The sequence below is a fragment of the Leiobunum rupestre genome, chromosome 1 (genome assembly GCF_980474605.1).
Source record: "Leiobunum rupestre chromosome 1, qqLeiRupe1.1.hap1, whole genome shotgun sequence".
Lineage (NCBI taxonomy): Eukaryota > Metazoa > Arthropoda > Arachnida > Opiliones > Sclerosomatidae > Leiobunum > Leiobunum rupestre.
The window spans coordinates 80,181,350-80,197,020 of record NC_143384.1 but is presented as its reverse complement, the minus strand read 5'-3'; the positions used below and the strand labels follow the sequence as shown (position 1 = coordinate 80,197,020).

The 15,671-nt window shown below is 32.3% G+C and overlaps 2 protein-coding genes across 4 annotated transcripts in view; one reads left to right on the top strand and one right to left on the bottom strand.

Annotated features, from left to right (window-relative positions):
- Positions 1-1,758, top strand: part of Adsl (adenylosuccinate lyase) — a 34,602-nt gene extending 32,844 nt beyond the window's left edge. The window contains exons 10-11 of the mRNA XM_090154349.1: positions 638-814; positions 1,583-1,758. Of these exons, the coding sequence (XP_090010475.1) occupies positions 638-814; positions 1,583-1,669 (264 nt within the window). The 3' untranslated portion in view covers positions 1,670-1,758. The remainder of the gene's footprint in view (positions 1-637; positions 815-1,582) is intronic.
- LOC149966770 (uncharacterized) lies at positions 1,563-14,771 on the bottom strand. Of its 3 annotated transcripts, none has more exons than XM_090154332.1 (19): positions 14,617-14,771; positions 13,067-13,230; positions 11,667-11,806; positions 11,460-11,528; positions 11,052-11,209; positions 10,499-10,603; positions 9,257-9,439; positions 7,932-8,033; positions 7,671-7,811; positions 7,510-7,606; positions 6,790-6,853; positions 6,646-6,729; positions 5,677-5,795; positions 4,989-5,193; positions 4,574-4,649; positions 4,372-4,519; positions 3,187-3,266; positions 2,009-2,164; positions 1,563-1,702 (listed from the first exon to the last, which is right to left on the bottom strand). In XM_090154332.1, exons 1-18 carry the CDS (start codon positions 14,724-14,726, stop codon positions 2,032-2,034), a joined length of 2,178 nt encoding a protein of 725 aa, XP_090010458.1. In that variant the 5' UTR covers positions 14,727-14,771; the 3' UTR covers positions 1,563-1,702; positions 2,009-2,031. The 3 variants fall into 3 exon arrangements, with proteins under 3 accessions (XP_090010458.1, XP_090010449.1, XP_090010467.1); XM_090154323.1 differs by having other exon boundaries at positions 1,584-1,702; positions 2,041-2,164; XM_090154341.1 differs by lacking the exon at positions 14,617-14,771 and adding an exon at positions 14,430-14,470 and having other exon boundaries at positions 1,584-1,702; positions 2,041-2,164.
- Between the last annotated feature and the right edge of the window lie 900 nt (positions 14,772-15,671).

The window sequence follows — 15,671 nt, the reverse complement described above, 5'->3', positions numbered from 1 at the left end:
TTCTGTTAATTTAGCGAGGAAGCGCTATTTTGCAATACTTAAAAAAGTCTCTGCACTGGGCCCTTAGTTTGTGGAAATGGGAGAAAACCTGGAAACTACTTCTATGAAGAGCTGTAAAGTTCTCTGAACAATTGTTAAAAGGGATTTTCTCTTGTTATTTAGGTTCCCCTTTTAGATAAAAAGTTACTAGAGGTTAACCAAAACTATTTCACTTCACTTTGAAGATGTCTAGGATTAAACTCAAACATAGAGAAAAAATATTCGCTGATTTCTTTAAAAAAAATTTAAAATTGGTATATGTAATTTACAACAGCCAAATTTCTCATGATCATAAATTTTAAAGCAACTGTCGCCGCTATTAATGCCACCTGTATTATGATAAAACCTTTGTTTTTAAATTCTTCCAAAATGACTTTACTTTAGAGTGGTGCCATCTGATAATGGCAAAGGAAGCTATAATTCAAAATAGCGAAACCATAAAGTCGTCAGAGAACCATTTATAATTACTATAATTAGACAACTTAATTTGTTTTCCAGATGCTGAAATAATTTTATTTTGAGACATATTAGCAAAGTAACTTAGAAGAACTTCACTATTATTTTAAACTTAAAGTTTCGATATATTGTGCTATTCCAGGAATGTCACGAGAAGGTTAGAGTCTTAGCCCATCAAGCAGGAGCAGAAGTAAAAGTTAAAGGCAACGACAATGATTTAGTAGAACGTGTCAAGGGAGATAAATACTTTTCTCCAATACATGCACAATTGGACAAACTTCTTGATCCTTTAACATTCACAGGGCGTTCAGAAGAACAGGTAATTCATCAAGTATCACACCAAGAATGTATTTATACTTAGGGGGAATGATCAAGAAACATCATGGTCAAATTTTCACCAACAGGTGTGCTTGGGGACATCAGATCTATGAAACCAATGAGCTGATTTGATATATTTTAGGGATATGGTTTTCTTTTCAAGCATGAGGAAGGTAGCGAGTAACGCTAATAATTGTCTCAACATAGTCTTTCTCCCTAAGCATAAATAAATACATTCTTGATCTTACAGTAACATTTCAATTTCTTATGCATTGACTTTAATTGGAACAAGGAAAAATACTTTTACCCTGCCTTATCTCCTCTAGCGAATGTTGGCATATAAATGCAAAGTCTAGTTTAGAATTCAGATTTTTACTAAGAGCAATATGCTTGTTTATCTAGAAATAATTTTTTGTTATAACTTTCATGTGATCACATATGGCTTGTCATTTGTAAGAAAAAACCTGGCAACCAGCCAAACAATGTACCCCCACACCACCCACTCCAACTTTTGTGTACAGGATTTTTGAAAAATTTTAAATCTATGATTAAAAATTTATCCAAATCTGTACAACCTCTCCGCAATCAATGCACGCACATTATTTTTGTAAATTTGAATGAGATTACAACCTTTCTCCCCAAATGTACATTGCCGCACTGATAAAATGGGACATTGGTGATTTACTCTCAAAACACTTTATATTAACTTTTATTTTATTAGTGTTTCTCTTATATAACTGCATTTTATTAAAATCTTCCTCATTGGCAGGTGAAAGAATTTCTACATGAAGAAGTTGCTCCTGCTTTGAAAGTTTATCAAGAAAAACTGTCTGGTGAAGCTCTTTTGAATGTATAGACCAATGCTTATTAGCCACTCTCATGATTGATGCTTAAATGAAAAAAAATAATTTTCCAAGTATTAATTATAATAAAACATAAAGAACGTAACATGTACTATTTATTTAACTAATTCAAAGAGATTAGTTAAAGGCAATAAGTACTTCTACCTCTCAGCCAAGTAGAAAAATTAGATTTAATATACACTTATCACAGATTTTAGTAAAAATCTACTGTACAGTAGACTAAACCTGGGGTAACAATGAGTAGGGAGAATGTGTAGGATAATTTTTTAACACAGTACAGCTATGCTTCTACACATTTTTTATCACATGGTTATACCATAATTTTCACTCACACCACTCATAATTCTCAAATGGTTCAACTAACCACTGATTTCTTCAATCCTTTACTAATCAATAACGATCCAAGCGATGGATCTCTTCCTCTGAACCTCCTGAATACTTCACTTGAAGTGCACCCTCCACCCAATGCCAAAAATGTCTCTTTAAATCTAGAAAATATAATATTATTTTACAAATGTCTCCAAAAATTAACATATTGTTGGATAAAAACTTTAACCTCTATTTCGGTTACTATAGTGTTAAAATTTCCCTTGAAATAAAATTATTGTGTTGATATAAAAAATAGATACAAAATAAAGACCCTTACCAAAAAATAAGTTGGATTTCAGTTTATTAGTTTGTGTTAACTTGGTATTAAGTAGGCTCAAGTTGTCAGCATATTTCAAGTTACTAGTTGAAGGGTTAATAAGTTGTTATTCAGTTGGTAGGAAAATACTTCTTTTTCTAAGTTTGTAATTAGTTGGTTTTTAGTAGTCAGGAAGTTACATATAATTTTTAAGTTGCTTTTAAGTAGTTAAATGTAAATGTTGATTCGGGTTTAGTTGGAAATAAGTTGATTAATAAAGACGATTTAAGTTATTTTTAGTAGGCATTTGTCCCAAATACAAACTGAAAACCAAGTTGAAATACAAGTTGTTGTAAGTGGTTTTTAGCCAACTTATATTTTGGTAAGGGGAGTTCTACCAGCCACGATATTAGAGAACATGCATCCCTGTTTAGCAAATCTTGACATGGGTTATAGTAGTTCCCACCAATTGAGAATTTAGATACTGACTAAGAAAATTTGAGTGTTCTTCTGTTCTACCTCCTTGGTCATTTTTGGGAGGGGGCATGTGTTTCTGGCCTTGCAAGGCTGATGGAACCTTTTAAAACCGAATTTGAAGTTGCTGCAAAGCCCATCCCACATATAGCATAGGTATGAAGTTATTTACAAAACGGTGGAGATCATTACATCTAGTTTCTTTAACCGCAGACTCCAGTTCAATACTGAAAATTTGGTGTTGATTTCTGACCAAATCACATAGCGATAATGCTGTTCTTAGAGCTTACTGATTTACGGTATACCTATTGTGTTAAAAAAATTCATGCTCTAGGTGCATGGGCAGTTTTTATTCCAACAGAGTTATTGCAGAAAGTTCATTGAAGATTTCCAAAATATTACTGTACTGACCGTTTACCCACTAGTTCTACTTCAGTCTGATTTTGTAGACCAACTTCATGAAATGCACCAAAAACATCGGCTGCTATCATCTGTTAAAAGTAATTAACATTTTTATTGAAAAATGTTTTACATATTACTACTTTGACTCGTTACTTTGTACAAGTAATTATTTAACTAGTTCGATAGTTATGCATGTTAATGTGAAAATTGAAAACACAAATGAATTCGCGTTAACTTATGGATTAGGTACTTTAAAATGAATGATCAAAATTGAAAAAGTATAAAATTTTGCATAATATTTGTACCTCACATACAGTTCATTTTTTTAAGACTAACTCACAATTCAGCAGTACTTCATATATAGTACGTGCAGAGGCAGGGTGAACAAAATCTCCCAAGGCTGTGACCAAATTTTGTTTTGGAGGGGGCCATTGTATTGGAACCCTGGAGCAAATCCATAGATGGGAATGTGGTTGGAATTGGTGCAGTCAAAAGTTTTAGCAACCTTTTTGGAATTGGGCGCTATTTAGTTTGAAAGGTCAAAAAGTGCAGCTGCGATGGTACTATGCCCCTCTAATTAAATGGAATGTACACTTTTCTCAAAGCCCCTTTTAGTATTGCACAGAACAAATTTTAAAGATATAAATATTTTAATTATTTGTACCAAATCTCATTATATTTTTAATTATCTCAATCCAGTGTCTCTTGCAACATCAAATTTACTTAGAAATATGAATATTTCTTGCCAGCCATATCATTTAAATTCATTGAATATAAATATTCAGAAATTTAATAATAACAATAAAAGATCTGCACTACTTTATGGATTAAAAATAATTAGGTTTAATTACCAACTTGGTTATTTGGAAGCTTTCGGACCATGATCCTTCGTCAGTCAGTTACTCATACACAACTCAACTTCATCAGCTAAAGAAGGACCACTATCCGAAAGCTCCCAAATAACCAAGTTTAGGATTAAACATGAGTTGCGTATGAGTAACTGGCTGACAGAAGACCATGGTCAAAAAGCTCTCAAATAACCAAGTTAGTAATTAAACTCAATTCTTTTTAATAAATGAAGTAGCAGACCTTTTCTTATTATTTTTAAATTCCTTTATAATTTTACCACGGATCAAAATTTCAAAATATATGATTAATATTCAGCCCAGCTAATTTAAGAAAATGCCAACAAACCTTTGCCCATGTTCGGCAGTAGTAGTTTGCAGGATACACATCAAAAAATATTTCTCTAAAGGAACAAGGATGGGAATCCTTTGCATCTAGTTGAAATGGAATATACTCTTTCCAAGTACGTCTCATCAAATCCACCCAAAACTGCTTCCTAAACAATTATATGTAAATAAATTGAAAATTTAAAGAATATAAAAAAAATTACTTTGAATGTAACTCTAAATCTAATACGCTGAGGTATAGCTCATTGTTCAAATCATACCCTGCCATATGATTTCGATCTGAAAAGAAGCAATAGAAAAGGGGAATTTACTTTCATATAAATTAGTGTTAACACTGAGGGTAGTTTATGTAGTACTTGTTTCACAAGAAGTTTAGAACCATAAGTTATATCTTACCAACTATGAAAAACAGTACTGGGCGCTGTGTTACATCTTGGATAAACCTATGCTTCTATGCTTCCTAGCAGCTTTGGTGAGTACAGAATTCCCATAAAGTAACAATTAGTTCATGTTAAAGCAAAGCACAGGCTTGTTCAAGAGGTAACTCAGCACCTTGTATTAAACAGATTGGACCAACTTGGGAAAAAAGTTAATTAAATAACAAAAACCCACACTAACATTTCTTTATTTTATCATGAGCACTTTTGGGAAGCGGTTCACCAGATTTTGTGTGCTGACTAATTTTTAAAATTGTGTTGTAGTCAGTCAACCACTGACTCATAAACAGTGGAACTACATCAATGACATCCCAATCAAGATTGTTCAAGCCAGAAACTTCACTGTATGGAACCTCAGATAATGTACTTTGTAGTACATGTCCAAACTAAAAAACATTTAAAAAATATTTTCAAGGTAAAGAAAGAATCCTAAGAATCCAATATTCTACATGTCTTTCAGAAATTTCACAAGGAATTTAAGGTTGCTCGTTTGTGTGGCTTATATTACTTACTATGGCAATGAGTGTATGCCTGCCATGACATTAGGATGCCCTTGGTGATCATGCGATTATTTGCAAACATGATAATGCTAGGTTTTCGTCTTGTGATCTGGGACACAGAGTAATGTAAAGGAGGCCGGGGCTTAGCTATACAAAGTAGCTTAGCTACAAAGTATACATATGAGCAACTACCAAATAGGTAAATTTACAAAAAAGTGCATTGATAAAGTAGAAAAGGTTGGGAAGATAAAATAATAAAAATCCATTATTATATTCCTCACTAAATTTGAAAAAGGTATTAAAACTGCCACCAGAGCCAATCCACTTTTTTCTCAGCGTAAAATTTACGAGTGATTTAAATTTGCAAACCTTTTCAAAGAGCAATGATACTTCTTCAAATGTGAGAACAGGTCTCTGCCCAGAAATGGGAGGTGTCAAATTTAATATTAAATACGATAATGGTATGGTCTCTGCTATTACACTTCTACCTAAAGATAATAAAAAATGTCAAATTACAAATAAATAATATTATTATAAATAATTTCTCAGTTTTAATAATAATGTAAAAACATTCCATATACAACGTATCAAAAAAACTAATCAAACTGCAAGAAACAGTCTAACGTATACATAAATGGATAAAAACATGAATGCATTCATTTCAACCATGAATATCAAATTATATCATTACCCTTTCTACCATCTGGGGCAAGGATGGACCGTGCCTTTGTGTGTTTTTTTGTAATCAATAAAGGCGCTTGTAATTTTCTCAATCCACAAACATTTCCACATTTTGACCAGACAATAAAATTACTTCTTATAAAAATACCAGTATGACTACAAAGTAAGTTAGTAATCAGAGGTTTTTTATTAATATTTTTACTCATTTTTCATTTTGTAAATAAGTTTTGTTAAAACTTTCCAAAATAAATATTTAGCTAAGCCTAGGCAGTAAAACAAGCTAAGTTTCAAAATTTTTGAGCAACTTCATAATAACGAAGACCCTCTCAACCTAGCAATATTAATGTTTAAAATGAATACATTAAAAATAAAAACTTGTTAGGCCTAGAAATCTGTTTGTTCTGCAACGTAAGAGCAATTTACTTTCAACAACAAGGGCTTAGATAAGTTTGAATATACATCTTTTCTGTTAAGTAAAAATATGAATATTATACTGCTAGTCAATCTAGCCTATCTGGTACGAAAGTGCAGTCACCTCTAGTTTTGAGACCATTCAAAAGCCTTTCCCTTTAATGATGCTATACTTATAAATTTCCAGTCTAGTAAGCCCATCCTATTTAGTCTAGGAGCTAAACATTGAATACATAAATTACATACTTCGAACTATATCAAGCCATGTTCCATCACTTTTTAAACCAGGTCTTTGAAAAGCATCAAAAAAGAAAGACCCTTTATACACTCCTGGAAAAAAATCTGTTGTAAGTAAAAGAAATAAGAAAAATAATATTTAAAAATTATTACCATTATCATATACTTTAAAATATTTCACATCTTTATGGAATATAGGAACTTCATTGGAGCACTCCTAAAAGATAAATTTACTTAATTCTCATATGAGAGTAGTTACAATAATTTTTGCTTTTCAATGTGATTTAAGAGCGAGTTTTATCATTACTGAATGGCCTCTAACTTTTATAATTATAGTTACTTTTGTATAAATATTATCTATTTGAAGTGTCATCTTTAATTAATTTAAAAACATTTTGCCTCATACCTTAATCGGAATTTAATTTGATCAATTATTAATTTATATCAATTATCGTACCTAGATGTAAATGTAGGCTAGAAATTACCACAGACTATTTCGAATGCTAAATTTAGGATGGTAGCTGCTGGAATACAATGAAATTACCAAAAGGGCAGGTCACTGTATTTTTGGGTGTCCTAATAACCATGATTGAATAATTTTAATCACAATTTAATAATTTCAGTAATCATTTAATCACTCAAAACACAATTTAATTAAATTTTACCACCTTTTATGGGTGTCTTAATAAATAAAAATTTAATCATTCAAATCACGAATTAATGTGCTAATAATCATGATAGTGACCTGCACCTTGGAATTACGCCTTTTGTATAAGCATTACTTCAAGTTACAGGGGAGTGATATTTGAGATAAGCATAAACCAATATGGCACCAACACTGGGGGGGGGGGGGGGAGTTAAAAACTTTCTTACTTGAATTTCTACTCCAAACATTTTTTTACAGAAGTTAAATAGACCGTTTAAGACATGGTCTAATGGGAAGTACTGGCTGATTTCATATTCATCTAAACTAAAATAGAGAAAATTATGACAATTAACAATGTAAGTTTAATACCCACAAATTAATATTTTACCTGTACAATGCTTTCTTCTGTTGATTCCTCCAAAAAGGGACATCCCAAAGTTCTAACTGACCATTAAATCCGTCTTGTAATGCAAAATCTTGCAATTCTAGAAGTTCCTTCTCAATTGCTGGTCTATTCTTTATATGTAAACTATGAAATAAAAAAAAAGTACTGCAAGAATAACTACCATTACTGACAAGGTGCTTAAGTTTTAGAATGGAATTAAGAAATCTAAACAGATTTAAAGAACGTTTATCATTAAAAATTTACCTTGTTATTAAAGACTTCACTGTATCCACTGATCCAGCCATTTTTGTTTCCATTGAAAGTTCTGCATAATTATCATACCCTAATAAACAGCCAACATCTCGCCTATTCAATAAATATTTTTTTAAACTAAAGTAAATCTCATTTCTCACACGTGCTACATAATAAAATACATAATTTTAGTAAATAAGGCTATATAAAACCTAAATATTCTGTTGATCCCTAAACAAAAGTTAAGTACAAAAACGACACTAACAATTTTTTTTTACAATTGTACTAAAACTTTAGCTAAAAATTTGGAGAAAAACCTGGTTTAATTGAATTATAAACTATCTATACATAATTTTTTTTTAAAGCGTTAACCTTAAGTTTTACAACATTTACTTTGGAAAATAAAACTTACTGCTGTACAACTTTAAATAAGTGCTTATAAAAAATTAAAGAACAGATATAGAACTGTACAGTTTATAATTAAAATAAGAATGAAAAGCTTAACTAGAGGCACCAAGAAATGAGCCTCACTCTCCCATGTAACAAGCGAGCAAGTTACCACCAAGGCACGTATAAAAAATATTGGAGAAAAGCTGAACCTCTGCGCTTCGCTTCATTGGGGCCAGAATCACTAAGGCCCATTTTTCTCCAAGTTATTAAATTTTGCCTTAAATTGATTGTTAATATCTTTCTTGTACATAATTTTTGATTAGAAATCAATAGGATATTGGTTAATCTTCTCATAATTCCTTCAAGGAAAAGATTTAGACATTTATATAGCGCAAAAAGAACATTAATATGTTTTAAGAATGCAAAATGCTTTGATGGGGCATGAAGTGTCTCATTTTAAGTTTGAGCTACTTCAACTGTGCTTTAATAATGAACTATGCACGTTGGTTTTTCAACTTTTGCTGACTGTTTAAAACTGCATCCAGTTCATAACACATCAAAAATGTTTTGAGGCATTTAAACTTGTTGGTAGTTAAATGTTTCTTTTTAATAAGCAAGGGCAATATTTAGATATTCTACCCTTATCAAACTGAGCGCATAAGCGAGTAGCGATCCTTCCTAACTACAATAAATATTATCAGTGGCGTAGCCAGACCATTTCCCACCCAGGGCGGTCCCAGAGTTTTCCACCAAATTGCAGTCTTTTCTCCTCTACCTATATCCAGGGATAGCTCAAATGAAACGTGCCACCTGGAGCGGATCACTTCCCTCTTGCTACGCCACTGAATATGGTTTATATTAAAGTTATATTAGCTGTCATTTTCTTCAAATTTACTTTGCACAGATTTTACCATAAACTAAATTAAACGTAATAAACAAAATCATACCTATGGTAACGAATTTCTTCAATGTGAGTACTGTTATTTAGCTCAGAATCAAGATTTGATGCTTGAGCCACTGAAGCTTGCCAAACATTCCACCGAAGCATTCTATCACTGCAGTTTTCCAAAAAGCCTTTGTAAACTGTTGGCTCTAGTGTTACAATCCAAGGACCTTGGGTTGGTCTGCTCCTGATAATTTAACAATGCAATAATCAAGGGTCTATTAAGGATTAACTATTGCATCCGTACTAAAGGAAAAAATGTTACACGAATTTCAAAGGAGCACCAAATGTCACGACAGCACAAAAACAAGGAAACGGTACAATTGTATGTCAGTGCAGCTGAAGGGTTAGCCCTCTTGCACTCCAATCTTTCAACACGGGTTTCCCAACAGGTTCATTTGAACTTTTTCTATCATAAAATGAATTTAAGTAGCCCCGATTAGTTATTAGTTGGAGAATATGCCATGTTCTTGGGAAAAACTGGTCTAATTCCTTGTAATTAAAAGAGAGCAAAGGTGGTAATAAGTGAGCTTCGATTTGAGACAATTAAAGCTTAATCAATTAAGCACAGAGTCTAGCTTAAGTACAACCCTAGCTAAATCTCTAGTGTAAACCATGCCTGTTTCAATAATAATCATCCAGGGTTGGCCAAAAAACCGGTTTTTTCAACAATTTCCCTTTGTAAGGAACTAATTTCTACAACTGCGTCAATATAAATAATTATGAGGCAGACCATCTTTAGCATCAATTAATTTATTACTTTAATTACTCACTCTACTTGGTGTCGTTGAATTCTATGATCTGAGGGAGCTTCTGACTTCGAACACTACCTTCTATAGCCTATAAAACTTCCCCCGGCTCCCTCTTTTGACTCTAGGTGGCGCCTTTATTTTGGCGTCTAATCTGCTTACGCCTAAGCGCCCTCTTTTGGGCCTTACACCCTTCCATAAACATTTGTTGACGTTAACAGTAATTATAAGTGTAGGAAGCTGTTGGCTTGCATAGCACTAAGGGCCTGCCACTACCCTACTACGCTTTGTAACAGCCAACTAAATTAAAGGCAATAAAAGTCGCTAGATGATTTGGGCCTAGGGTGATGCTTTGGGTATTAGCCTAGCTGATAATTATTTACAAAAAAAAGGAGAGCTTTTATGCAATATTTTCTTATAAAAATAAAAATAACTAGATAGAAGTGTATTGTTGAGTATCCTGACAAAATCTACAATTATTTTAAAAAAAAACTTACGAATCAGATGCCATTTTCTTCACAAGATGGCTTGGAAAATTTTGGACCTCACTTGGATGTGATAATGTATGCTTGAACTTGGAACATGAACGGGTTAACTTTTTCCTATAATAAAATATCTAGAAATATTAGTTTAAATAAGATTGTCTAAAAGTGTTGATTACATTGATTGCGTTTTTCATTGGGCTGCTCCGCGCGGTTACGGATCGCCCTGAAAAAAGAAACTGGTTTCATTGGGGAAAAAAGGAGCAGCTCCGAGACGGATTCATGACTTCCATTGACCCAGTTGCTCAATCACGGATTGATCTTGAGTCGGAGCAACATTATCAGATCACTCGTATGGCCAATGAAATACCAACTTAATTCACTTTAGCTCGACTTTCAGATGGTAGTGGACTATACGCCACTCTGTTAAAAAAAAAATTCATTGGGAGTGGCTCTATCTTAACACCCCTGCCATTTCAATGCTAAAACTGTGATGCCACTGTGAAATCTGGATCAATTTTTAAGCAGTCCCAATGGAAAACGCCATCAGAATAATAAGATTCTGTACCTGAACATATCTACATTTTTTGTAATATTATCAATAGCAAAATCCAAACGTTCTTTTTCACTTTTACCAAGGTCTAGTCCTTTTAAACGTGACTCAAGAATATATTTATCAACAACCCGCCTTTGGCTCTCAGGGAGTTTTTTGTTTTCTTTAATCTCCTAAAATAAATATTAATATTAATAATATAAATAGTTTAAAAAAAATCAAGTTGATTAATTCAAACTATAACTATTATACTTGACATATAATAATAGCAATTTAAAGTCATTATTCAATCAATTATTCAATAATATAGCCAGAGTAATAAAGCAATCCTCAAAAAATAATAAAACACAAAAAACTTTTTCCATTAAAAAGATTTACTTTGACTCTAAAAATAATTGATAGGTCATATTATTTAAAACTCACTTTTATCGCATTATAAATAGTGGGAGATGAAAAGCGTTCTGTCATGGTCCGATGAACTTGACTCTGAATCTATTAAACAATAAATAGTTCAGAATCTCAGTAAAAAAAAAATTCTAAGTTTTTATTCCAATTTCAGAAATATAAATAGTGAAAAATCAGAATATAGAAATAATAATAAACAAGCTAAGCCAACTATTTTGGTCTTACTTTTTGAAGTGAATCTTTATGTTTTGAATTGTGCATCAACTTTGAGTATACGATCATACTGCTGAAAGTGGAACTAAGAGGTGCAGAAAAAACTTCAATTGGTTCAATTACATCTTCAAACTTAACGGGTTTTTTCATTTCTGTAACAAGAGCACAACAAATTCAAATACCACGAAAAGGACTGATTTAAGTAATGGAGAACTTGGAATTAGTAAATTTTTATACTTTTAATGATTAATGATTAAAATTACATTTGTATAAAATAAAACAAAATAATATGAATTAGATATGATTAATTTGTTATACATTATTATTACAAAATATAATATAATTACAAAAATAATATACAATTATAATTATCAATTAATATAATACAATTCTTATGAAGAATGTTTCGTATTCCTTTCAAGAGATGACACTCTAGACTTAAAATCAAGATGGAGTGTGGAATGGGGCGGGGCATTGGTATAACAACATAACCCCTGAGCTAAAAGCTGCAGTTTCAAGTTCTTTCTTACATAAATTAGTTTTTGTCCAAAATACCATCCTTTAAACTATTGCTAATCGGATTTAAATTGAAAAAAATTTAATATTGCGACCATTTATCTTTAAAAAAAACTTATCTCCAAAATTTATTAAAATTAAGCTTAAGAGGCAGAATACATCACTATTACATTTTATGAACTTAACAAAAAGCTATTGAAAATATTTATGACATTGGTTTTTAGGGAGGCTTTCCCATTTGACAGTCAAATAAATTTCAAATGGCTTCCCAGCCTTGAAAGGTTTTTGAAGTTGGAGTAGGAAAAAATGTGAATATTTCCTGAGATCTAGCAGCCATCCTCACCCTCTTGCCACTTCAATAGGCATTGAGGTAATTTTTATCGTTTTCTTCGTCTATGGACATTCATTTCAATTGGGTGCTTGCTCGTAGAGTCGTAACTAAGCCCCGTTTTGAAACAGCTGCCATGACAATATTTCACATGACAGATCACAAGGCAAAATGCCACACGATCCTTCGAAAAAATCACGTGACCGCCATAGGTGTCATAATGTTATGGGTGAACTAAATGAGTTACCATGGCATAGAACAAAGGCTACACCCTCAAGCAAGCTAAGATTTAATAATGTTTGAATTTAATAAGTTCAAAATTAAAGCAAAATTTATCGTTAAACAAGTATTTAAGCCTTTATTTCCTTAAATATAACAGTCAGTTTACTAAGATGGCTTGATGCACTCCATTAAGGATTTAAGTCTACCATAATAATCGGGTATTCCCTTCCTATCTATGTACAGTTTTGAAGTAGCAGCAACTGTTAAAAATTCCACCCCCTCATTTATTTTACCAACTGGTATTTAAAATAAAATAAGACTAGTAATTTATTCCAAAAAAGTATACCTTCAATTTTATCTTCAAGCTTACTAAATTCACAATCAAACTGAATAATAAACTTTCCAACTGCATTTACATAATTGCTAGGAGTAACCTTAATGAAATCTGGAACATTAATTTCTTTCAGTAAAGGGTTAGTTTCTGGGGTATCAATTGGCACTTCGGGTAATCTGTAAAAAGAAAAACATGAAAAATAATGAGAAGGCATCCCAAGAAGTAAAAAAAAAACCAAGATATGATATGCATTTTAGTCAACACTGTTAAGTAAATGGAAAAAATATTAACCATAAATTAATAAGGATAATGTTATTTCAACATTATAGTCACACCTAAGAGTAAGAGTAACAGAGTTAAGAGTATGTTTTAGCTTTTGATAGTGCTAACAGGCAAAGTTGTATATTGAGTAGTTGAATTAAGTAATATACGAAGCCATTAGTGCAAATAGTTGTAGTGGAAGCTGCATCTTTCAATAAACTAAGTGCTTTACAAAGATGATGGCACAGACAGAAATTGTGGCACTTCCTGAAGGAAGGTAAGTTAATAATTTCCTCATTGAAGATTAATCCAATTGGGCGTGCACAATAAGGGACAAAACATTGTTTGTGCACGAGAAAATTGCTGATAGGGGAGTGATTTTCCAAAGCCACCTACCCTTTCAAATTTGTGGAGTAGGTGGAAAGACATTAGGAGACAAACATTACGTAAGTTTGATCGTAGCCGCCATGTTGGGTGGAATTTTTCAATAAGAAAAAGCATGGGTGCGACGAAAACTGTTAGCTCCCTAAGTGTTTTGGGTCAGTTATGGTAAACATTCCCTTACTAGTGTTGTTGGAGGTGACAAAACTCAAAATGATGCAGAGGAGAGCCTAAAACTGAATTCGCGTCACTGCCTATTTTTTCTGCCACCCTATGCCCTGCCACTTGCTTTGTCCTTTAATAGAGTTATCTTAATGATTGCTTATATACAAATTATACAAGAGAACGTGTTTTAGAGCAATTTTTTAATAATTTCATTTTCATATTAGTAGATGAAAAGATGTGAAATAAAAATTTTTAAGGGGAAAAAGCAGGAAAAATGTGGGGGAAAGAAAAGAGTTAAGACAGTACATTATTTTCAGTCAAAATCGGGTAATAGTTGTTTCTCTGAAAATGAATAAAAACTCAAAAAGTAAAAAAACTGTTACATCACAATACAGTTTTCTTTAAATATTCTTTGCATACATCCTAGAAAAACCTATATATTCCTGTAACATGTACTGGTACACTTGTAAAAGTAAGAAACTGTCACCTAAGAGTCACTTAAAACAAGGCGGCCATGTTAATTAAAAAACCTATTCATCTAGAATCAAACTCAAACAGATTCGTTTACCATGCGGTATCATCAGTCTCTATAAAATCTTGTTGGTTTGTTTTAAGTTCTCTAGTTATCTGTCAGGTTTGGTTTCCCCTTTCCATAAAATTAGTTAAGATAATAAACTGTCACGAGACTTTGGATACTCAGGAAGCTAGTTCTTAACAGAAGGTTAATTACTGTTATAAAACTAAAATTAACTTACAGAACTATGTAGTTTCCACGCCTAAATACTTTCAACGTTGTTATCGAGTTTATCAAAAACAAATCTCGTCGAAAATATCTAGAAACGCAAAACCTGAATATTCCGGCCATTTCCTCTTTTAACTTTCAAAACGGTACCATAACCAGAAGCAGACGACGAATCTGCATTAAAAAGAAAAGAGTAATAGAAATAAGACGTGTGTCTAATGTTTAGATACGCCTTATTTCTAGACTCTAAACTAAATTTCCATTCAAGCAGAAAATAATAATAATAATAATAATAGGAATTTACTGTACAGGAAATACAATGAAATGAAATTATAAACAATAAAGTTAAAAATTTCATCGAAATTCTTAATAGAACTCCAAAAGGCACTTCAATAAAACATCTTCAAGGAAAATGCCAAGAAGTACTTTATCTGAGAGCTAGGACCTGCAAGGAACTGTTTATATAGCGCTTGTTGAAATAATGGAAATTCTCCATAAGATTGTAGTTCATGCTTACTATTTCATCGTTGTGTACCCTGCTATATTAAAAAAAATATTAGCAGATCGTCTTAAAGATTACTTGTCTTAAAGGCTAGTGTATTTTGCTCGACGGACCTTGAGGTGATATACTTCATATAAACTAGCATTTCAGCCGTTTTAAATAGGCTTCGAGCTTAGGAAATATAGCGCCATCTGTCTTAATATTCGTGAACTTAATTTGTAAAGAAATAGCAGACGTCTTTTGAATTTCAATGTTCATCGGTTGAATGTTTCAGCTGTTGTGCAGAGATAATTTTGAACGAGCAGACAGCTTTCATATATTCAATTTAAAACTCGGTCGGCAGGCGGCGATACTTCTGAGCAAAATTTTAACTACACACGAAGCTTAGAGCTAGTTTTAAACCATAGTCCAAGGTTAGTAAATTTTAGGCTATAAAAGGTTGCCTCGATACGCTGTGGTTGCTAAGATCTAAGGTTGGTAACTTCGTTGCTAACGAACATAGTGATGTCACTGAGATGAGATCCTATTGAAAATGGGATCTCATCTGGGTAACGTCAGCAACAGAC